This window comes from Salvelinus namaycush, chromosome 4 (assembly GCF_016432855.1).
Source record: "Salvelinus namaycush isolate Seneca chromosome 4, SaNama_1.0, whole genome shotgun sequence".
NCBI lineage: Eukaryota > Metazoa > Chordata > Actinopteri > Salmoniformes > Salmonidae > Salvelinus > Salvelinus namaycush.
Window position 1 is genome coordinate 32,036,083 of NC_052310.1, and position 23,880 is coordinate 32,059,962.

At 39.8% G+C, this 23,880-nt stretch overlaps 1 protein-coding gene across 1 annotated transcript; it reads left to right on the plus strand.

Moving 5' to 3' along the window:
- Positions 1–1,758: 1,758 nt before the first annotated feature.
- LOC120045831 (V-set and transmembrane domain-containing protein 4-like) lies at positions 1,759–23,063 on the plus strand. The gene is made up of 8 exons (XM_038990763.1): positions 1,759–1,810; positions 6,644–7,102; positions 20,533–20,583; positions 20,783–20,893; positions 21,247–21,280; positions 21,496–21,629; positions 22,071–22,144; positions 22,884–23,063. The coding sequence occupies exons 1-8, from the start codon at positions 1,759–1,761 to the stop codon at positions 23,061–23,063; spliced, it is 1,095 nt and encodes a 364-aa protein (XP_038846691.1).
- Positions 23,064–23,880: the final 817 nt, after the last annotated feature.

The following is a 23,880-nucleotide window of genomic DNA, read 5'->3' on the forward strand; positions in this document are numbered from 1 at the left end:
CAGATCTAATTTCATGGTTGTACTGGTGTATAGATGTGTGAGCAAGGTGAAAAGTAGCCTCTTTTAACCACATGGGGGCAGAAAGGAGCATAATAGGTAGCAACAGGGAATACAAACAGAAGTGTGTGTGTGTGTGGTAGCAGATGGGTAGAAGCATCAATCTTATCTTTTATGTTAAGGGCCAGATGCCTACTCCTGGATTACAAGTAGCTTTATACTAACATTTTGTTTGCATCAACTGTTTGTTATCCTCCATCACATGTTAATCAGAATCAATTGATTCCTCTGGGAGGGGAGACAATACAGAGAGCTCCACATTTCACTTTAAAACCCTGTCAACATTATTTACTGTATTTTAAGGTGTCTTAAAGCATCATGTGACCATTGCCAAGAATGTCCACATTTGGTTTCCCTATTCTATTCTATTCTATTCTGTTAACATTGTCTTACGTCAGATAGTGCGACAAACCATCTGCAATTGTCAGTTGAGGGATGAGTGTCGAGTAGGCGTGACGCCACCTGTTGGAAGACATTGTTCTGTTGCTGTACAGTAAGTTAATCTTTACAAAAGGAGTTAATGTAGGAAGAGCTTTCAATGTCATCCTGCACAACATTGGAAAAAGTGAAGTTTGCATGACTGATACACCAGCCACATTTGACAAAGTGCTAACACTTTACATTAAGGTAGCTTTTATAACGTATTGGTCAAAATAGTGTGATAGCTGTTCAGTACTTGCCAAATAGTAAGCCAAATTTTACCTGCAGTTATTAACACTTTATAAAATGCACTTACACATGGTTATAACCTTTATCTGTCATCATGCAACCATAAAAAGGCTGGAAATGTCATTATTTTCAGTGTTCTATTCCTGAATTCCACAAGTCAGCTCTGAGTTGGCTGCCAATTGTGGAGTCATCAGCTAGAGCATAAAGGGAGGAAGGAGGGAAAGGTGTAAACTACATGTGATTTCACATTAATTTGCATGAAAAGGAAACAACACTATATAACAGAAATTGGAAAATAAAAACTATTTTGAAAGAGTGATTCCTGAAGGCCGTTAGACATAGTATATAAAGGGTTATGTGTTGTGTAACACCAGTGGGCTAGGCATGGCCTAGAGCCAGCAGTAATACTAGCTCAGCACTTTAGCCTGGCCATTAAACCAGCAGGCCTGTAGTCTACTGGACCAGTCTGACCACAGCCTGAGACTAACCTTGCCACTCTGTTGGAGAGACAGACACAGACACTGACACAGGTCACGCTCACGCACGCACGCACGCTCGAACACACACACACACACACACACACACACACACACACACACACACACACACACACACACAAACAGATGCCCGCTAGGCCTGCCTAATGCTTCTTAGGCAGCTTCGGCTGGAAATCTGCGGCTGTTCCAAAACACCACTCAGGAAACGACATTTCCCTACATTTAACAGGGGAAGGAGAGAGAGAGAGAGAGCGAGAATGAGAAAGAAAGAACTGAGGGGAGTTTCTAAGTGAGAACAGAGCATGTACTGTTTCTTATTACACACACATTTTGGGAACGGAGAAAGAAAATGAGAGAGAAGAGACAAAAAGAGAGAAAAGTAGAGTAGGCTAGATGGTGGCCTGGGCTCTGGAGGATGGTGTAACTACTGGAGAGTTGTTATGTGGCTGTGTCTAGATGTATAGCTACATCTTGTTGTATTGCGTCGTTTATTGTATAGGTGCAGTGTGCGTTTATGGATTGGTTGACTGTGGAAATGAACTTCTCCTCTGTAATGTATGTTCTCTTGACTAGAGCTCTCATAGCAGGTAAGGTGCTCTACTTACATACTACCACTGTATTCACATACTGTACTACCTCTGTACTAACATACTACTACTCTGTACTTACTTGCTGTTAATTTATCTCTGTATAAATAGGGATACATAAATAAATACTTTTGCACATTCTTGAGTTTGAATTGTCAGGATGCTCTTAACTCTCAACCATGTGAACTTATACAGTACTTTGTCAGGCCACTGTTTTATATGTTATCCCATACAAACATTCTGACATTAACAAAACAGAACCCTATACAGACGCCTTGGATTTCTTCACATTTTATTGTGTTACAAAGGGGATAAAAATGTATTTAATTGGAATTGTGGAAGAACCTCTTAATAAAAATTTTTATTAATAGAAATTAAATACCTAAAATATGGCTTCATGCATCAAATACATTTTAGAATCACCTATGGCATTGATTGCAGCTATGAGTCTTCTTGGGTAAGTCTATACTTGCTTTGCACACCTGGATTGTGAAATATTTTCCCATTATTCTTTTCAAAATTCTTCAAGCTCTGTCAAGATGTTGGGGATCAAGTCTTGCCATAGACTTTCAAGCAGATTTAAGTCAATACTATAACTTGCCCGCTCAGGAACATTCACTGTCTTCTTGGTAAGCAACTCCAGTTTAGATTTCGCCTTGTGTTGGAGGTTATTGTCCTGCTTAAAGGTGAATTATTCTCTCAGTTTCTGGTGTAAAGCAGACTAAAGCAGACTGTGCTTAGCGCCATCCCGTTTCTTTTAATCCTAAAAACCGCCCAGTATTTGCCGATGTAATACCAACAGAATAGACTTAGTAGAACCAACAGAATAGACTTAGTAGAACCAACAGAATAGACTTATTAGAACCAACAGAATAGACTTGAATTTGTAGTAGATAGACACTAGACAGACATGATTTCAATCATTGGACATTTCTCAATCCCAATCTCCATGTTAATCCCATTGTGAGAGATTGAACAGTGCAGCTGAGGTTTGGGTATAAGGAGGCAGTTACTCAGTGATGTGTTGTGTTTACCCCAAACACAAGGCTTTGCAATTAGGCCAAAAAGTGTATTCCTTTACCATGTTTTTTTTTTTGCAGTATTACTTTAGTGACTTGTTGCATTCAAGATGCATGTTTTGGCATATTTTGTATATTTCTATTCTTCTTTTCACCGTGTCATTTAGGTCATTATTGTGGAGTCACTAGTTTTCTCCCATCACATCCCTGGAGCAGTTTAATTCCTGTCCTGCAGCTCAGTTCAGAAGGATGACTATCTTTGATGTGTCTGTGTGGTTTAATATATGATCCACAGCATAATTATTAACTTGACCATGCATGAAGAAATAATAAATGTCTGATTTGTTATTGTTACCCATCTACCAATCACTGCCTTTTTTATGAGGCTTTCAAAAAGCTCCCTGGTCTTTGTAGTTGAATCTGTGCTTGAAATTCAATAGTTGACTGATTGACCTTACAGATGTTGGATGTATGGGGGACAGAGGAACGTTTAGTCATTCAAAAATCCTGTCAACCCCTATTATTTCACACAGTGTGACTCCATGTAACTTATTATGTCATTTGTTAAGCCACGTGTTACTCCTGAACTCATTTAGGCTTGCCTAAACAAAGGGTCTGAATACTTATGCAATGACTCTATTTTAGTTATGAACTTCCACTTTGACATTACAGAGTATTTTGTGTAGATTGTTGACGAAGAAAAATCAAAGTTCAATTCATTTTAATCCCACTTTGTTATACTTTTGCAAGGCACTGTATCTACCATCTGTCAGCAACAGCAGATAAGCAGTCACTAACTCCTCATATATGAGTTTTGAAGTTCAGAGTGCAAGCATCTCAAAATCAACCACATATCGAAAGTATATAAGCTAGGTATATATATATATATATATATATATATATATATATATATATATATATAGTATATTCCATTAAGCAGATGCTTTTATCCAAAGTGACTTACAGTCATTTGTGCATACATGTTTTACATATGGGTGGAACCCACTATCCTGGCGTTCCAAGCGCCATGCTCTACCAACTGAGCTACAGAGATGTGCGTGCGTGTCTATTTGTGTGTGTGTGCGTGCACTGGTTTTGTAAACAAAGAAACAGCGCAGACATAGCTGTGGTTTGGTTGAATTCAGCCCTTGTTCTGACTTCACTGTGTCACTCTGTCTTTGTCCCAAATTGCACCCTATTCCTGAATAGTGCACTACTTTGACCAGAGCCCATGTATGATGACCTGTGGGCTTTTGTCTCTATGGCGTGGTTATGGACAACATATGAACATGGTTATGACATAAAGATATTCCGTACATACACTGCAAAATAAATCTAGTTGTTTCAACTAATTATTCTTAAGTAACTGGTTCCACAGCCATTTTGTTGTTAATTCAACTTTTCGGTCCAAGTGTTACCTGAACTAAAAAAAACATTAGTTTGCCAAGACTTAGCTCCAACTTGAGAAAACTTAGACAAAAATGCAGTACATTTTAAATGATATGTTTACTCAATTTGTCTGTTCATTCAATTATAAATTATTATCTGAGCATCTTAACTAAAAAAGGCTAATGTAACTAGTTACACACACAGTGCTTTTAACATACAAAGCTTTCAACTTACATGAAAAAAAAAAATATCAATTCTATAGCTTTAACAAGAGCAAGGTATTGTGTTTCATTTGAAAACAGCATCACATTTTGTAAAAGCAGAATATTTCAGGTCATCCTACAATTTATACAGTAATTACTATTCAACATTTCCGCACCTTGGACTTGAACTCACAATCTCTTGGCTCAAGGCATTCTCATATTGCTGCTACACCACTATGTCTGTGTTCATTTTCTGTTAATCTTACTATTCTCTCATCATTGACTTATTTCAGCAATTACATTTTTTTCTGAATAGTTGTCTAATGTTGGTGGGGCACATTATTCAGTTTAATGTTACTCCTTAATCACTATGATCAATAAAATCATTTTTCTTGAGTGTACTTTTAACAGAGCTGAGATTTACTTTGAACTGCTAAGTGTAGCAACACAGGTGAAGTCAGTCATTGACACAGACATGGTTGTGTAGCAGGAAGATTGGAATGCTGTGAATCAAGAGGTTGTGAGTTCAACTCCCAGGTGAAAACATTTTGAATATTAATTACTGGTTAAATGAGCATGTGCAATATAGTAATGTACTGTGTGTCAAATATGTAAATTGAAAACATTGTATGTTAAAAGCACTGTGTGTGTAACTAATTCCACAGCAATTTTTAGGTATGATGCTCAAATAATAATTCATACTTGAATGAATAGACAAGTTAAACAAACATATAATTTTTAATCTACTTTTTTTTTGCAGATAACACCGAACTGTTGAGTAAACAAAAAAAAAGCCTGTGGAACCAGTTACTTAATGATAATTAGTTGAAACTAAAAGTTTTTTTTTTTTTTACAGATGTAACTTATCAGATGAATGGACCAATTCATATTTACAGTGAACATACATCATATAGCCTTTAGTGGTTATGACGTAAACATATGTGCATGATGCGCAGCGCTAGTTCATACAGGAAACCAGAGTTTTGGCATCAGCTGATAGCATCAATTGCACCAATTAGATTCATCACTCCTCGTTAATATGGCAGTCTATTTAGTCCACCAGGTTCTGCACACACTTCTCTGATGGCTGCCATGCGCAAACTATGCACTGGTGTTCTCGGTGACATGCTATTGCAGGAACATGCGTCACTCGCATGCATGTCTGTTACTTGCTTTCCCACCACTCAACCCAGCCTCCACCTTTTTGGTTCTGTGTTTCCTTCCTGCAATGGTATAGCATGCTCTATGCCTGTAATTATTATTATCTTAACAATATGCATGCTCTGGCAGTGAGCTACCCTGAATTAGCAGAGCCTACCGCCAAGACTAACATATTGCATGTATTGTAATCTTTCTTATAAATGGTTAATTTAGTACGTGGCATTTCCTGTCTGAAATGTGTAACATATGAACTCTCAGGCCATGGATAGACTGTAGGGTTACTAGGGGTAGGAAATATTAACAAGACTAAAGCTCTATAGTAAACACTCTCTCTCTCTCTCTCTCTCTCTCTCTCTCTCTCTCTCTCTCTCTCTCTCTCTCTCTCTCTCTCTCTCTCTCTCTCTCTCTCTCTCTCTCTCTCTCTCTCTCTCTCTCTCTCTCTCTCTCTCTCTCTCTCTCTCTCTCACACACACACACACTATTTACGGAACACAGATGGTCCTTGTTATCCTGTTGTATTTCTCTCTCTTCCCCCTTTCTCTCAGTGTACAGTAGATACATGTGTTCCACCTGTTGCTGTTCTGTCTCCTCTGGCAAATTGTCCATATTGTTTCCAGACAGACTGACTCCCCTGAACAAACCTGACCCAGCTGGTAGCACTGGGCATCAACACACAACCCCCCTTTAGAAAGTGTACAGTCTGTAAACAAGTCAAACTCTATGGACCTCTCTTAAACCTCTCCAGACCCTGTCTGGACGTCTATTTATCTATAAATGTACTGATGATCCAGTATGAATGTTACAGTTGTTATTCAAGAGGTGATAATGTATTTAGAATCGCAGATAGAGTAGATTTGAGCAATAGTGTCAGTACAATCTCTGAGTAGGTGTGTGTGTGGGCGTGTATGCGTGCGTGCATGTGTGTGTGTGTGTGTGTGTGTGTGTGTGTGTGTGTGTGTGTGTGTGTGTGTGTGTGTGTGTGTGTGTGTGTGTGTGTGTGTGTGTGTGTGTGTGTGTGTGTGTGTGTGTGTGTGTGTGTGTGTGTGTGTTTGTCCCCACAGGTGTGTGTGAGGCCCTGAACGTGACCGTGACCCCTGGGCCAGTTGTCATGGTTAGGGAGGGTGAGAACCTGACCCTGTCCTGCCTCGTCTCCCAGAAGAAGAGGAGCAACAGCTTCCTCGTCCTCCGATGGCTCTTCTCTCCTCCTCCTCCCTCTTTCGCTCCTCTCCCTCCATCCCCCTCTCCTCCTCTTCCTGAACAGCTGATTGTGAAGTTGACCATGAAGAAGATACAGATCTATGGGAACTACAGTTTCCGGTTCTCCCAGCCCAAGTTCCATCTGTATGAGGAGAGAGAGGGGAGAGAGGGAAGGACAGAGGAGGGAGAGGTGTATGGACTGCTGGTTCTGAATGTGACTCGAAGGGACCGAGGGTTCTACACCTGCAGGGTCCAGGAGATACGCAGACACAGAAACAGCTGGAAGGCTTCGTCTAATGGCACCTCTGCAGCCCAGCTCACTGGTAAGAGAATGTGAGTTGTGTGTGTGTGTTTTTTTATGTGTACCTATGGGTGTGTTCATGTGCTTGTGTGTGTGTGTGTTACTGCCCAGGACTGCTCTATGGCTATGTAAAGAAGGATGATCTCAAGGTCAGTTACACAGCTGTTTCCTTCAGCTCAAAATCAAAGCGAGGTTACCTCTAGTCAGTCACAGCTCTCAGAATAGAGTTTTCCTGGCCCTGGTTGTTATGCCACAGATAACTGACTGCCAGTAAAACGATCTCCTTGTGTATACACACACAATCATTTCCACCCTACAAGATTATCCTGCCAACGTACAGTTAACAGGCCTGGAGGCTAACAATATGAAGCATGGGGAGACCTGGGACCAATGTATGGAGATAGATTTATATCAAAATGTAAAAAATATATGAGTAGTGAGTCACAAACAAAAGATGTCTTGTGCAAATTAAGAATGACATTTTAAATAAAAATCTGAGTCTTTAAATATACCCATATAGTTTCACAAAGATATGCCATGATCCAAAAGCAAAATTGGTCAAAAACAAATGCTGATTACCTAAAAAATGCAAGACAGATTTTTTTCTGATTAACACAGCACATTACTACTGTAGTATATTTCTTACCTTGCAAACACAATGTGAATATGAAAACATTTGTGACAGGTTACAGGATCTGAGGTGTTTGACGCCAGTTCCTACTTCACAGTAGGGCTGTTTTGCAGAAAAATGCCTTCTTGAACTTTCATGTCGCTTACTTACAAACTTGAATAGGATACGAAAATATGTATACAAATGTTAAATTATGAGCCTAATTTAGCTCAGTAGAAAGCACTGTGCTATACAGCGAGAAAGAAAGGATCCTTCCTGGCTGAAATAGTGGGAGTGGTTGGACATGCCGAGATATGAGTGCTGATTGGTCTGTCATGTCACAGGCTTCCTTAGTCAGTATATACAGTGCCTGCAGAAAGTATTGACTTTCTGTTGACTTTCTCCACATTTTGTTGGTTTACAGACTGAATTTAAAATTGATTAAATTGTCACTGGCCTATAGACAGTAAATACCCCATAATGTCAAAGTTAAATTATGTTTTGGGATTTTTTATTTATTTTTACAAATTAATTAAAAGTGAAATGGTGAAATGTCTTGAGTCAATAAGTATTTAACCCCTTTGTTATGGCAAGCCTAAATAAGTTCAGGAGTAAAGATTTGCTTAACAAGTCACATTATAAGTTTCATGGACTCACTTTGTGTGGAATAATAGTGTTTAGCATGAGTTTTGAATGACTATCTCATTTCTGTACCCCACACATAGAATTATCTGTAAGGTCCCTAAGTCAAGCAGTGCATTTCAAACACAGATTCAACCACAAAGACCAGGGAGGTTTTCCAATGCCTCACAAAGAAGGGCACCTGTTGGTAGATGGGTAAACATTTAAAAAGCAGACATTGAATATCCCTTTGAGCATGGTGAAGTTATTAATTACACTTTGAATGATGTATCAATACATCCATGTCACTACAAAGATACAGGCGTCCTTCCTAACTCAGTTGCCGGTAAAGAAGGAAACCGCTCAGTGGTTTCACCATGAGCCCAATGGTGACTTTAAAACAGTTAAAGAGTATAAAGGCTGTGATAGGAGAAAACTGAGGATGGATCAACAACATTGTAATTACTCCACAATACTAACCTAATTGACAGAATGAAAAGAAGGAAGCCTGTACAGAATTTTAAAATTGCAACAAGGCACTACAATACCAATGTCTGAATACAAATAATTATGTTTGGGTCAGATCCAATACAACACACTGAGTACCACTCCATATTTTCAAGCATGGTGATAGCTGCATCATGTTATGGGTATGCTTGTAATCATTTATGACTGGGTAGTTTTTCAGGATAAAAAATAAATGTAATAGAGTTAAGGACTGGGCAGTTTTTCAGGATAAAAAATTAACAGAATGGACTTCCTAGAGGAAAACCTGGTTCAGTCTGCTTTCCATCAAACACTGGGAGTTGATTTCACCTTTCAGCAGAAAAAGTACCTAAAACCAAAGGCCAAATATACACTGAAGACCGTGAATGTTCCTGAGTGTCCGAGTTATAGTTTTTTTTTTTTTATCTGCTTGAAAAAAAGGCTTGAAATTCTATAGCAAGACCTGAAAATGGTTGACTAGCAATGATCAACCACCAATATGACGGAGTTTGACAAATTTTGAAAAGAATAATGGCAAATGTTGCATAATCCAGGTGTGGAAAGCTCTTAGAGACTCAGAAAGACTCAGTGTCCCGATCGTCTTCGGGAGAAAGAGAGGAGGACCAAGGCGCAGCATGATAAGAATACATTCTTCTATTTATTTAACAAAACGAAGAACACTTAAACAAACTATGCAAAACAACAAATGAACGTGAAGCTATATATTAAACAAGTGCAGACACAGGCAATTTACATAGACAATAACCCACAAAATCCCTAAAGAATATGGCTGCCTAAATATGGTTCCCAATCAGGGACAATGATAAACAGCTGCCTCTAATTGAGAACCAATCTAGGCAACCATAGACATACAAACACCTAGACAAGAACACACCCCATAAACATACAAAACCCCTAGACTAGGCAAAATACATAAATTCCCCATGTCACACCCTGACCTAACCAAAATAATAAAGAAAACAAAGATAACTAAGGCCAGGGCGTGACACACAGCTTTAATTGCTGCCAGATAACACTTTCTGGAAGACAATGCCATGCTGACTCATGTGTTTACATGTGTGGGTGGGGTGCGGCTAAGTCTTAAGAGGAACGAATAAACTTTACGCACTTTTAAAGGTCCAATGCAGCCATTTTTACCTCAATATCATATCATTTCTGGATAACAATTAAGTACCTTACTGTGATTGTTATAAATAAAAATGGTCAAAAAGAAACAAAAAGGTATTCTTAGCAAATAGCAATATCTCAAGCATGAATTTTGCTAGGAGTATCGGGGAGTGGGAAGGGGGAAAACTGAAAACTAACTGTTATTGGCAGAGAGGTTTGGAAACCTCTTTTTTATTGGTATATTAGTAAGGGATAATCAATGAGGGGCTATGCCTTATATGGAAAATAATGAATGACGTGGAATGTTTTCCATGGCGTGTCAACGGAGTGGAACTCACCTTCCACGGAGTTGCATTATTTTTCCCAGAACGTATAGAGCCCCTCTAGAAATGTGTTAACCTGTTTGGCGTGCAAGCCCGACACCGGTACACTTATGACAACAGCCAGCTCAAAGTGCAGGGCGCGAAATTCAAAATATATATTTTTTAAATATTTAACTTTCACACATTAACAAGTCCAAGACACCAGATGAAAGGTACACATCTTGTGAATCAAGCCAACATGTCCGATTTTTAAAATGTTTTACAGGGAAGACAAAATATGTAAATCTATTAGCTAACCACGTTAGCAAAAGACACCACTTTTCTAACTCCATCAGTTTCTTACTCCATCAGGTGCTATCACAAATTCGACCAAATAAAGATATAAATAGCCACTAACCAAGAAAAAACTTCATCAGATGACAGTCTGATAACATATTTATTGTATAGCATATGTTTTGTTAGAAAAATGTGCATATTTCAGGTATAAATCATAGTTTGCCATTGCAGCCACCATCACAAATCTCACCAAAGCGACTAGAATTACTACAGAGAGCAACGTGTATTACCAATTTACTCATCATAAAACATTTCTTAAAAATACACAGCGCATAGCAATGGAAAGACACAGATCTTGTGAATTCAGACAATATTTCAGATTTTCTAAGTGTTTTACAGCGAAAACACAATAAATCGTTATATTAGCATACCACATGTGCAAACGTTACCCGAGCATTGATTCAAGGCAAAGAGAGCGATAACGTTATCATCGCCAAAATATATTAATTTTTTCACTAACCTTCTCAGAATTCTTCCGATGACACTCCTGTAACATCATATTACAACATACATATAGAGTTTGTTCGAAAATGTGCATATTTAGCCACAAAAAAACGTGGTTATACAATGAGAATAGTAGCCAAACTGGCCCGAAAATGTCGGGCGCCATCTTGGACAGTGATCTAGTCTAATGAATAACTAATCATAAACTTGACTAAAAAATACAGGGTGGACAGCAATCGAAAGACAAATTAGTTCTTAATGCAATCGCTGAATTACATTTCTAAAATTATCCTTACTGTGCAATACAGGGTTCGCCAAAGCGAAGCTACACAAAAAAAAATGGCGATATATGCGTTTAACATTTTTCAACAGAACAACGATTTATCATCATAAATAGTTCTTACTATGAGCTGATCTTCCATCAGAATCTTGGGCAATGTATCCTTTCTCCGGTCTAATCGTCTTTTGGTCGAAAGATGTCCTCTTGTCCTGTCGAAATGGCCACTAACGTTCGGCATGTACTGGAAACGTGCCCAGCTCTTGGAAGTGCGTCACAAAGAAATACCAGAAAATCGCACTAAACGGATATAAATTGCTATAAAACGGTTTAAATTAACTACCTTATGATGTTTTTAACACCTATAACGAGTAAAAACATGACCGGCGATATAGAAGTGGCTAAACCAAAGCTTGGAAGGAGGCCAGTCCGACGTCCATCGTGCGTCAGGCGCAGGGAAGAAAAGAAAGCTACTTCCGCCTTGTGGTCTTTTATACAGTCCCAGATTGCGCAATCGACTCCATTCAAATTGTCACCACTTACTGACATCTAGAGGAAGGCGTAGGCAGTGTTTGTATCCCCATAGCATTCACAGGGACCTTAAAACTGACCTGGGAACAGGGGCCAAGATTTCTGAAATCTCACTCCCTGTCAGGAAAAGTGCTGTAGAATGAGTTCTGTTTCACTCAGAGACATAATTCCAACGGTTATAGAAACTAGAGAGTGTTTTCTATCCAATAATAATAATAATATGCATATTGTACGAGCAAGAATTGAGTACGAGGCCGTTTGAAATGGGCACCTTTTATCCAGGCTACTCAATACTGCCCCTGCAGCCCAAAGAGGTTAATTTGCTGGTAGAAATGTGTTCAACATCCACTGAAGTAGCTAGCAAGTTGTGTGATAGCTACAGTAGTTGCCTTGGTAAGCTTAACTAACCAAACTATTAGTCCTTGTTGCTATTATGAAAAGAGAATTCAACAATGCCAATAATGTCTTCAATTATGCTTTGAAAAGCAGCTTAAATATACTGTAAGAATGAACTTCATAGCCATTGAACGATACCGTGCATTATAGGGAAATAATGCACACTCTAGAATGGCCTTCAAGCCAATCAGAAATTATACTGTGTACAAGTATGTAAGTAGGCTCACTTATTTGTGAGTTGCGTTTTACAGATCAGTTTGCGCAGATTAATGGTACGGCATCCATACTAGGACATCCTCAGTTCTCAAACCAAACTTCCTCAGTTCCTCCTTCTACACAACTTCTACAGTCCTACAACTAAGACTACTACTATTGCAATGTGACTTTGGGTATTCTATACTACTACTACTGCTACTATTACAGTGACTTTAACAGTAGCAGCAAATCAGTGGCAAAGTGGTAGAGTGTCCACCCTAAGATTGGAAGGGTGGGGCTTCGATCTCTGGTTGAGTCATACTAAAGACTAAATAAATGTGACCTGATGCCTCTTTGCTTGGCACTCAGCATTAAGGAGATGGATTGGGGGTAAGGCCATATGACAGACTAGTGTCGTTGGTGTCTCAGTGTAGCCTACCATCAGTTAGCAAATGGGACAAAATTAAACAAAAATAGAACTGTTTGGCCATAATGACCATCGTTATGTTTGGAGGAAAATGCGTAGGCTTGAAAGCCGAAGAACACCATCCCAAACGTGACGCACGGGGGTGGCAGCATCATGTTGTGGGGGTGCTTGCTGCAGGAGGGTCTGGCGCATTTCACAAAATTGATGGCATCATGAGGTAGGAAAATTATGTGGATATATTGAAGCAACATTTCAAGACATCAGTCAAGAGGTTAAAGCTTGGTCGCAAATGGGTCTTCCAAATGTACAATCACCCCAAGCATACTTCCAAAGTTGTGGCAAAATGGCTTAAGGACAACAAAGTCAAGGTATTGGAGTGGCCATCACAAAGCCATCACCTCAATTCTATAGAAAATTTGTGGGCAGAACTGAAATAGCGTGTACGAGCAAGGAGGCCTACAAACCTGACTCAGTTACACCAGCTCTGTCAGGAGGAATGGGCCAAAATTCACCCAATTTATTGTGGGAAGCTTTTGGAAGGCTACCTGAAACGTTTGACCCAAGTTAAACAATTTAAAGGCAATGCTACCAAATACTAATTGAGTGTATGTAAACTTCTGACCCACTGGGAATGTGATGAAAGAAATCAAAGATGAAATAAATCTGTTTCTCTACTATTATTCTGACATTCCACATTCTAAAAATAAAGTGGTAATCCTAACTGACCAAAGACAGGGAAATTTTACTAGGATTAAAAGTCAGCAATTGTGAAAAACTGAGTTTAAATGTATTTGGCTAAGGTGTATGTAAACTTCCGACTTCAACTGTATATTTATGCACTACCGGTCAAAATTTTAAGAACACCTACTCATTCAAGCGTTTTTCTTTATTTTACAATTGTGTACATTGTAGAATAATAGTGAAGACATCAAAACTATGAAATAACACAAATGGATTCATGTAGTAACCAAAAAAGTGTTAAACAAATCAAAATATATTTTATATTTGAGATTCTTCAAATAGCCACCCTTTGCCTCGATGACAGCTTTGTACATTAAATATATATATATATATGAGGAATTGGAAATGATGCAGACAATTACATTGATGGAAGCTACAATCTATCTGCAGTATAAAAGTTGATCTACCTCTTTAAAAAAAAAAATGTCAATACCTGTTTGCGTACCCATTGTTGCGTTAGTTAGTTTGTCAAAATCAGAAGTTCCACCGTCTTTCCCACCTACCCCACCGGCTACTGTTGTTTTTCTCTTGAGTTGCTCTATGCAACAACCTGCAACTGCGCACTCTTGCTGCATGACAGTTGTTATTCCGCTGAAACTAGGTTATGTGTGCGGCACGCATTTGAATATCAACTCAGCAAAAAAAGAAATGTCCTCTCACTGTCAACTGCGTTTATTTTCAGCAAACTTAACATGTGGAAATATTTGTGTGAACATAACAAGATTCAACAACTGAGACATAAACTGAACAAGTTCCACAGACATATGACTAACAGAAATGGAATAATGTGTCCCTGAACAAAGGGGGATCAAAATCAAAAGTAACAGTCAGTATCTGGTGTGGCCACCAGCTGCATTAAGTACTGCAGTGCATCTCCTCCTCATGGACTACACCAGATTTGCCAGTTCTTGCTGTGAGATGTTACCCCACTCTTCCACCAAGGCACCTGCAAGTTCCCGTACATTTCTGGGGGAATGGCCCTAGCCCTCACCCTCCGATCCAACAGGTCCTAGACGTGCTCAATGGGATTGAGATCCGGGCTCTTTGCTGGCCATGACAGAACACTGACATTCCTGTCTTGCAGGAAATCACGCACAGAACGAGCAGTATGGCTGGTGGCATTGTCATGCGGAGGGTCATGTCAGGATGAGCCTGCAGAAAGGGTAACAAATGAGGGAGGAGGATGTCTTCCCTGTAACGCACAGCGTTGATTGCCTGCAATGACAACAAGCTCAGTCCGTTGATGCTGTGACACACCGCACCAGACCATGAAGGACCCTTCACCTCCAAATTGATCCCGCTCCAGATTACAGGCCTCGGTGTAACACTCATTCCTTCAACGATAAACGCGAATCCGACCATCACCCCCGGTGAGACTAAACCGCGACTTGTCAGTGAAGAGCACTTTTTGCCAGTCCTCTCTGGTCCAGCGATGGTGGGTTTGTGCCCATAGACGACGTTGTTGCAGATGATGTCTGGTGAGGACCTGCCTTACAACAGGCATAGAAGCCCTCAGTCCATCCTCTCTCAGCCTATTGCGGACAGTCTGAGCACTGATGGAGGGATTGTGCGTTCCTGGTGTAACTCGGGCAGTTGTTGCCATTCTGTACCTGTCGCGCAGGTGTGATGTTCGGATATACCGATCCTGTGCAGGTGTTGATACACGTGGTCTGCCACTGCGAGGACAATCAGCTGTCTGTCCTGTTTCCCTGTCTTAGGGATGTCTTAGGCGTCTCACAGTACGGACATTGCAATTTATTGCCCTGGCCACATCTGCAGTCCTCATGCCTCCTTGCAGCATGCCTAAGGCACATTCACACAGATGAGCAGGGACCCTGGGCATCTTTCTTTTGGTGTTTTTCAGTTAGTAGAAAGGCCTCTTTAGTGTCCTACGTTTTCATAACTTTGACCTTAATTGCCTACCGTCTGTAAGCTGTTAGTGTCTTAACGACCGTTCCACAGGTGCATGTTCATTAATTGTTTATGGTTCATTGAACAAGCAAAGGAAACAGTGTTTCATCCCTTTACAATGAAGATCTGTAAAGTTATTTGGATTTTTACAAATTATCTTTGAAAGACAGGGTCCTGAAAAAGGGTTGTTTCTTTTTTTGCTGAGATTATTTCACATACTTTGCAATTGTTTAGACTACTTTGTGCATGATTTTCTATTGTACTACATAATTGATACGGCATATACCTCCGCTACACTACTTTGATACGCATAAGTGGGACCTGCGTATATCGCCCACTACACTACTGCACTCAAGAGGATCTCATAGCGTGTGTGACATTGTAGTGTTTTACTTACCGGGAGTGTCCAAAGATGGGCTGACTGAAAATGACTTCTTCCAGGTGGAGAACTGCAGTACATCAAGTCGTGCCTCTTCTGGTGGTTGCGTCATATTTCTTTCCATACTTTCCGTTGAAGCTTGCATCGCTGCATGCTTCAAAAATAAGTACACATTCGAGAAGTGCCCTCCGTGCTCCGTTTTGCATACTTTGATTTGGACTCATACTCTGACCCTCCCATGCTCCACTTTTTGTGCTCGGAGCACGGTAGTATACATTTTGAGAAAGACCCTGTGTGAATAGTTATTAAGTACAAATCATGGACAATGTAAAATGCATCAACACATATTATACTTATACCTAAAACTAAATATTCCATATGTTCATAAAAAAAAAAAAATGCCTTAAAGGAATGATGAGAACTGAGGAAGTCCTAATATGCATGCCATGTTTTTGATCTGCACAGCAACTCAGAAATATGTGAGCCAAATCGTAAATATGGGAGGGCAGTCACAAATGTAATGCAAATACATAAAATACATAAATATATACACAAATACATAAAATGCAAATCACAAAAGTAATCTGTTGAGTCACAAATGTTGTCACATTCGCGAAAACATATTTGACAACTGTTGTGTTCGCAAAATAACAAACATAGTATGTTTGTAAAGTGTTCCGTGTTATTCAGAAAAAAATGTCTTGCATTTATTTGCGAATCATCATTTGTTGACTTATTTGCTTTTTGATCATGACATATTTTTTTTAAACTATATGGGAATATTTACAGACTGTGATTTTTATGTAAAAGTTGCATTTTATATTTGCACAACACATCTTTTCTTTCTGACTCACTACGTGTATATTGTTTTCTATATACAGTATATATATAAATCTCCATACCGACGCCACACACACACACACACACACACACACACACACACACACACACACACACACACACACACACACACACACACACACACACACACACACACACACACACACACACACACACACACACACACACACACTGTGTGAACTTATTGTTTTGACATGGAAGCATACTGGGGTTAGCTAGACTCACAGAGAGACACACTAATTTCTTCCATCCATTCAGTGTTTCCTTGGGAATTCCTGGGTTTCCATCAAATTCAAAAAGTCTATAATTTAGCTTTCACTTGTCTTTAGCAAATAAATTCTACCTGACGTCAGCTAACTAGCTTGTTTTTGTACTTGGGTCCAGGATCCCCAGGCAACCTCATTTAGACTGGGGTTATATTCATTACGGCAAACCTTATTATTATTATTATTATTATTGCTAAATACTGCATAATTTAAAAACTTGTCCCCTAATCCCCCGTCCCCAAAACATGTGTAAATATTGGACTATAACTTCTGCCTTCCTGTATTATACTTATGCTAAAATGTTTATTCTATTTTACTGAGCCATTTACTTTATGTTCTTATTCCTATATTTTATTATTTCTAATTGCTGTTGCATTGTCGAGTAGGAACCTGCAAGTAAGCATTTAGCTGGACCGTGTATACCATGTGCATCCTGTACGACTAATAAAACTATTTTGCAATGGAAAATGATTCTTATTGGAGGAACACTTCAGGTAGTCCCTCCCTGTTTCAATAAGGTTGTTTTTCTCTGCTTAGAGAGTAGTTGTTGTTGTTAGTTGTTTTTCTCAGCTTTTTCTCTGCTTTCTCTGCTTTCATGCCCAATGAATACGACCCCGGATTCTCAACACAGCAGGATGAGTGGGTCGTGGCATGAAAAAATGCCCCGGGCCCAGTTTCCCGATAGTGATGGAACAATAATGATAGAGTAGGATTGAAAGCTTTCTCCATTCAAATCTTTCCTTAACATTATAATTATTTCACAATACTGACAACGGTACAGCTCCTACGGAGATATTACTACCTACGGCTGCAAATATTGAGGCTGCTTATTATAATGCTTACCCTATGAAAATGCACAAAATCACAGATTTGGAACATCGTTGCGCACATGTTAGGTTACACATCATAAAATATATGGAGGCAAATACAGACAGTAGCCTACAAATAGCGAAATATAACTAAATTGATTAAAATAGTCTACTTTTTTAATGCGGTCATTTCTGTTTTCATTTTAAGCATATTTTTATGTCGCTTGTTTACATCAATTGCAAATACATTGGCAACTTTGTGTAAACCTTTGGCATCTCAGAAATGTACTTACTGCAGAAAAACAGACGCAAAACAGTTTGAAGGAAGATCGAGAGAGAGAGAGAGAGAAAGAGAGAGAGATGAAGTGTAGTTGACTGTTCAACTCAGTCCCTTTCAGTCAGAAAACAAAGACTACACCCTGCTGAGACAGCCCACTCACTCACCTCAGAACAAATATGCTATAACAGATAGCCAACTCTTGCCCACACACTTAACCCTAACCCAGACCAGTCAGAGTGGAGATGCTGTAGCAAGCAGAGAGATGGCCAACTCTCGCCCACACACTCACCCCAGACCACTGTCTGCAGCCAAATGCTGACTTCTGCTCGTTTTAACTACGTTGCGGAGAACAGTCAGTGCTGTTCATAGACATGAACATAATCTTTAATTCAGTATGTTTATATGACATCATTGGTGCTTTTACATACACTCGCTCAACTGCCTTTTGACTAGAGCAAACAGTATAAAAGGTTGAACATCTGGCCTCAGAAATGCTTTTATATTCTCAATGCACATCTGTCTGATGTAGAAGCTATAGGACTAGTAGAAACAGATGAAACCATGTCCAAATATCCGTACTTGTGTTCTAAATAGTACACTGATTGGATATGCTAAAATAGAACGTTTTTATGGTAGCCCATGTGATATTTCGAAAATTGAGTATGATTTAAATGCCAGGATGTCATACTCATTTCGGCGTTTCATCTTGTAGAATTCGCTGCACGCTATTGATGAAGAGAATCGTCTTTTCAGATCCATGTGTGTTTGACAACCGCTGATTATCAGCTGATAATCAGATGAGGGTATGCACAGTACCAAAATGTACAAATGGCGGTAAACAATGCATTTGCATATTAGATAATGCATCCTCAGTATACGTGAGCCTAGTATTTTGATATTTGTTCCTTACTACATACAGCTTTACTAAACAGTACGTTATAAATAGTGTGTAGTATGATAAGTACACAGTAAGGAGTTTTAGTATGTAGTAGGTGAGACAGATTTCGGACACGGCCCATGTCAATCAATCAATAAATGTATTTATAAAGCTCTTTTAACATCAGCAGATGTCACAAAGTGCTTTTACAGAAACCCAGCCTAAAACCCCAAAGAGCAAGCAATGCAGATGTAGAGGCACGGTGGCTAGGAAAAACTCCCTAGAAAGGTAGGAACCTAGGAAGAAACCTAGAGAGGAACCTGGCTCTGATGGGTGGTCAGTCCTCTTCTGGCTATGCTGGGTGGAAATTATAAGAGTACATGGCCATTAAGGCCAGATCGTTCTTCAAGATGTTCAAACATAAATATTTAGTACTGTGTGAGCCCCTCACTATCAAGCCTCATCTTTCTTAGAACGCCAGCCCTCCGCATCACTTCAGTTATCAGCAAGGTTAGCCTCTGTTCAGACAAATACAGCTGTATGCGCTCTATCTCTGCAGTATATCACTAACTATTACAGAGATACTGTACATGTCAATATTTAGGTAAAAATGTAAACATGACAGCATTATCTCAATGTACCTGGAGCAGATATGCTATATGGGTGGTAAGAATAGAAAGCCATCTCAGGTTAACTGAAGTGAGTCAGTATTAATGTTGTATCACTCCCTCTTTTAAAGAGGCATATTAAAATCCCATTTACAGGTTCAGAGGCTAAGTATGTAGAACACCTCTCATCTCTCCTCTCCTTTGTCTATCCTCCATCTCTCCTCAATCTCACTCCTCTCCTCTGTTCTCCTAAATGCCCTTGGTTCATACTGAAAGCCTTATCTGGCACACTCATTTCCACACACATTCATACTCAAATCCACAAACGTTCATATTCATGCACACACTCATTCATAATCATGCACACTCATATGTGCACGCCCGCACAAGCTCAGTAGACTTGTAGATGGGGGAACCCCCTCACTCTCCAGCCAGCCCTGTCTGTGGGGTTGTGTGGGTTTGGCATGCCCTGCAGTCATCTCTCTCTGCCTCAGTCTGATGGCGGTCTGGGCCTGGGTGTATTTCAGTGTATTTCTGTAAACCACTGAGGGAGTCTGTCTGCTGCCATGGGTGAATGCACACAAAGAATGTACCATTTCACTAACATACATATTTCAGTCTTCCTCTGTCTTCAGCAAACACTCTACTCTACTGTTTTCATTGAGTTTCTTAGACTACATTAGATGAAATGCTAATGTTCAGACCTGGGTCAAATACATACAGTACACAAAATAGTATGACAAATACTTGAGGTGCACTTGATTTAGCACTTGAGGTGCACTTGATTTAGCACTTGAGGTGCACTTGATGTCGATTGAAACCAATTGAAAAGTCTAAAAAAAAGTGCTAACTCTGCCCACCCTGCACACAGGTGAGTAAAATGAAGCACTTGACATTTATATTTGATTTTTCACTTACTGTATCCAATGTTCTCTTTTTATGTCAGTATACATCCCACAGGACAGGAGCGATGAGGGAGTGTGGCGTCTATTTGGAGGTAGAGTTTTCTCATATGTCTTTACTCAGCCCATCATTGTCCTGTACTGACAACATTAGCGCTAGTGTTACACTTCTTTCTAATCAGAAACAAACCCAACCTGGAATCAAAACATGACATTCCTGTGCCTGTCTTACTCTTCCAGATGTGTTATAGATGTGTCCCCACTTTGATAGTAAAACATGTATGTGTGTTCCAGATGTCTACTTGTGTGCGGTGCTCCTCTGCTCCTTGGGACTGCTCTCCATCTTCCTGTTCACGCTGGTCCTCACCTGCCAGTACCTGCACACACGTCATACACTCAAAAAAGGTACACATACACTCAAAGGTTACAATTTATCTTCCCCGTCACTTGTGTTTCGTAGCCTTGTGTGCCTGGCTTACAGAAAGAAATAGTGTTTCACTGTAATTCTGTACCATCATTGTTTTTTTTTAACCTTTATTTAACTAGGCAAGTCATTTAAGAACAAACATTTTTTTCAATGGCGGCCTAGGAACAGTGGTTTAGGAACAGCGCCTTGTTCAGGGGCAGAACGACATATTTTTACCTTGTCAGCTCGGGGATTCAATCTATCAACCTTTCGGTTACTGGTCCAACGCTCTAACCACTAGGCTACCTGCCGCCCCCTGATAGCCCCTAACTCTGACTTCTTTTCTCTACAGCCAGTTATTACCTGGTCAAGTGTCCAGAGAGCTGGTAAGTCTTTACCATTAATTCATAATCTCCATGATCAATAGCTAAAGCTCACATTAATACTGTACACAACTTGGAAGATCATAGATTAATACAATTTAGACAACTTCCAAAGTTACGTCTTTCTAAAATAACTTATATCTTATAAGGGTGATTGACGGTCGTTGCTGCTTAAACACCCATTAATGTTAACCCCTGCTGGTCCTGTGTAACCCCAGCTCTGGAGAGACGGTGACCAGTTCAATGAGCTCCTCCAGCCTGTCTCCTGGAAACCACAGGAAGGAGAAGAGACACAAAGCATGCAGGAGAGACACACCCAGAGAACCAGAGGAGACACACATACCAGAGAAAGGTACATTTACATTTAAGTCATTTAGCAGACGCTCTTATCCAGAGCGACTTACAAATTGGAAAGTTCATACATATTCATCCTGGTCCCCCCGTGGGGAATGAACCCACAACCCTGGCGTTGCAAGCGCCATGCTCTACCAACTGAGCCACACGGGACCACGTACAATACATCTATGTACTCAAGAATGACCTCAAAACAGTAGCATTCAAATATAATGACTAGAACGGGGAAACCCCTTTAGACCATGGCAATTTGACAATACATTCATGGCTATGTCCAAATTGGCCGCCGGTCCGCAACCAGCACAGAACGTTGACCAGAATGGGAATGTCCATTCTAGTATTTCTATGAGAATATATAGATAATCCTAGATAAACACGAACTTAGAATACCTATTACAGTTTCGACCTAGTAGAAATCAATCATGTTATTCTGTTCCAGTGCCTGTAGCTGCAGAGAGACAGAGTCCCAGGAAGCCTCTACGCTTAAAGAGCCAGCCCAGGAGGCCGGTTAGGGTAAGAGCTCCTCTTATTGTTCACCCACACCCTCAGCCCATTACAACACATTAATAATGTTATATTATTACATTACAGAATTTCTGCCTTCTGAGTCATATCCTTTATTAATAATTTTCTGAGTTTAATCTTTTTGTTACAAATTGTATAAGGTTTACATTTAAAAGCACATTTTCCTATATTTTTCAATTGAGTTATTGGGCATAGAAGCTAAGAAGGGAGCTGGTCTCAGAGGGCTGTTGTGTGTGTTCTCTACTGTTATACTACTGTGTTCTGTTCTCCTGTTATGAGCCTGCTAATTCTAGTAAATTTTATTGCTTCCCCAACACAATTATTTATTCAGTCATAAAAATATTGACCACAACAAAAAAATCAGAGAATCACCAATCATTTTTCAATCTGTCGGTAGCAAAGGGTTGCTCTAATTGGTTGTAATTCACCTGGTCTGAATTTGATTGGCCAGGAAGGACCTGAATGAGTCGCTCGCCGCAGATTGCTGATTGGATTAGTGTGACTAGAAAGGGATCTGAGGACATGGGATAGAGGTCCTTTTATACCGAATGATCTACCACTACACAAAATTCCCCCTCCTTAGATCCCTGTCCAGTTCTTCCACTACACAATGTTCTCCTGTTATACTAAATGTTATCCTGTTATAAATGACTGCAAATGATAGGGAGAGAGGTTAAAACTATGTCAACCTTTAACTCTCCTTTTCCACTCCTCTCCTCTCTTCCAGTCGAGCGTCTATGAGGAGGACAGCCTGACGTATGCAGAGTTGGAGCTAGTACGACCCAGGCCTGAAACCCCCTCCTCCACCTCTCCGTCTTCTCTCTCCATCCCTGAGCCTCTAGCCTCCAGCCCTTCCAGCTCTGACACTGTCTACGCCCAGATCCTATTCCGGGAGAAACCGCTGTAGATGTCTTATTTAACCAGGAAAGAACTTTGAGTTTGAAAACATATTTTTGTGTAGGCGACCTGGCAAGATAAAGTACATAGACTCATCGGATCTTTGGCACTGCCTTTTGGCCATTGATGTGCGCCAATAGACTGTGTTAGCCTGCTGAGCCAAAGTTTTGGCACAAGCTACGAACCTTCGAGGTTTCAGACAGAGCATAGTTCACTGAACCACATCCATTAAACAAACCCATTATTATTTCAAAGGACTCAATGAGATAAACGAGAAAAACCTGCTTCACACTTTCACTCTATTGATGAAATATCTATGTGGTTTTGTGTGTTGTTTGTGTGCATCGCTGGTGGTTTTGTCTAGGTGCCAGATTTTCTGTGTTAGAGATGTGTGTAAAATAATTGTTTCTGCATTCAACAATGCTAGCTACATGCTAGCTACTGTATATCATTACCTTGCAAACATATTGGCAAAACAACAAGTTGGCTCAGGCAGAAAGCATTGGAACTCTGTTTAATGTTGAAATGTGTAAATAGGCTACTAATGTATCTAACGATTGTGGAGATGTTTCATATATAAATTGCTGTATACATCATTTTAGAACTGAATTTAACCTGAAATACATATGATATGGTCCTTCTTTTCATATTTGTTTCCCGTTTCAATAAACTGTTTGAGTTCGTAAACAACTGTCCATGACCTTTAGACTCTCTTGAGCATATAGACCCACATCTACATCAGGGTAATCAGGAAAATATATGGCAGAAAATCTAAGGCTCAACACTAGAAATAGCTTATAGACACAGAGATCTCACGGGACAGAAAG

Excerpts from the sequence above, each read along its gene's own strand:
- LOC120045831 (XM_038990763.1), top strand. The coding sequence starts at position 1,759 with ATGAACTTCTCCTCTGTAATGTATGTTCTCTTGACTAGAGCTCTCATA. Across the intron at positions 1,811-6,643 it reads GACTAGAGCTCTCATAGCAG|GTGTGTGTGAGGCCCTGAAC; the intron begins GTAAGGTGCTCT and ends TTGTCCCCACAG. Across the intron at positions 20,894-21,246 it reads ACGTCATACACTCAAAAAAG|CCAGTTATTACCTGGTCAAG; the intron begins GTACACATACAC and ends TTTTCTCTACAG.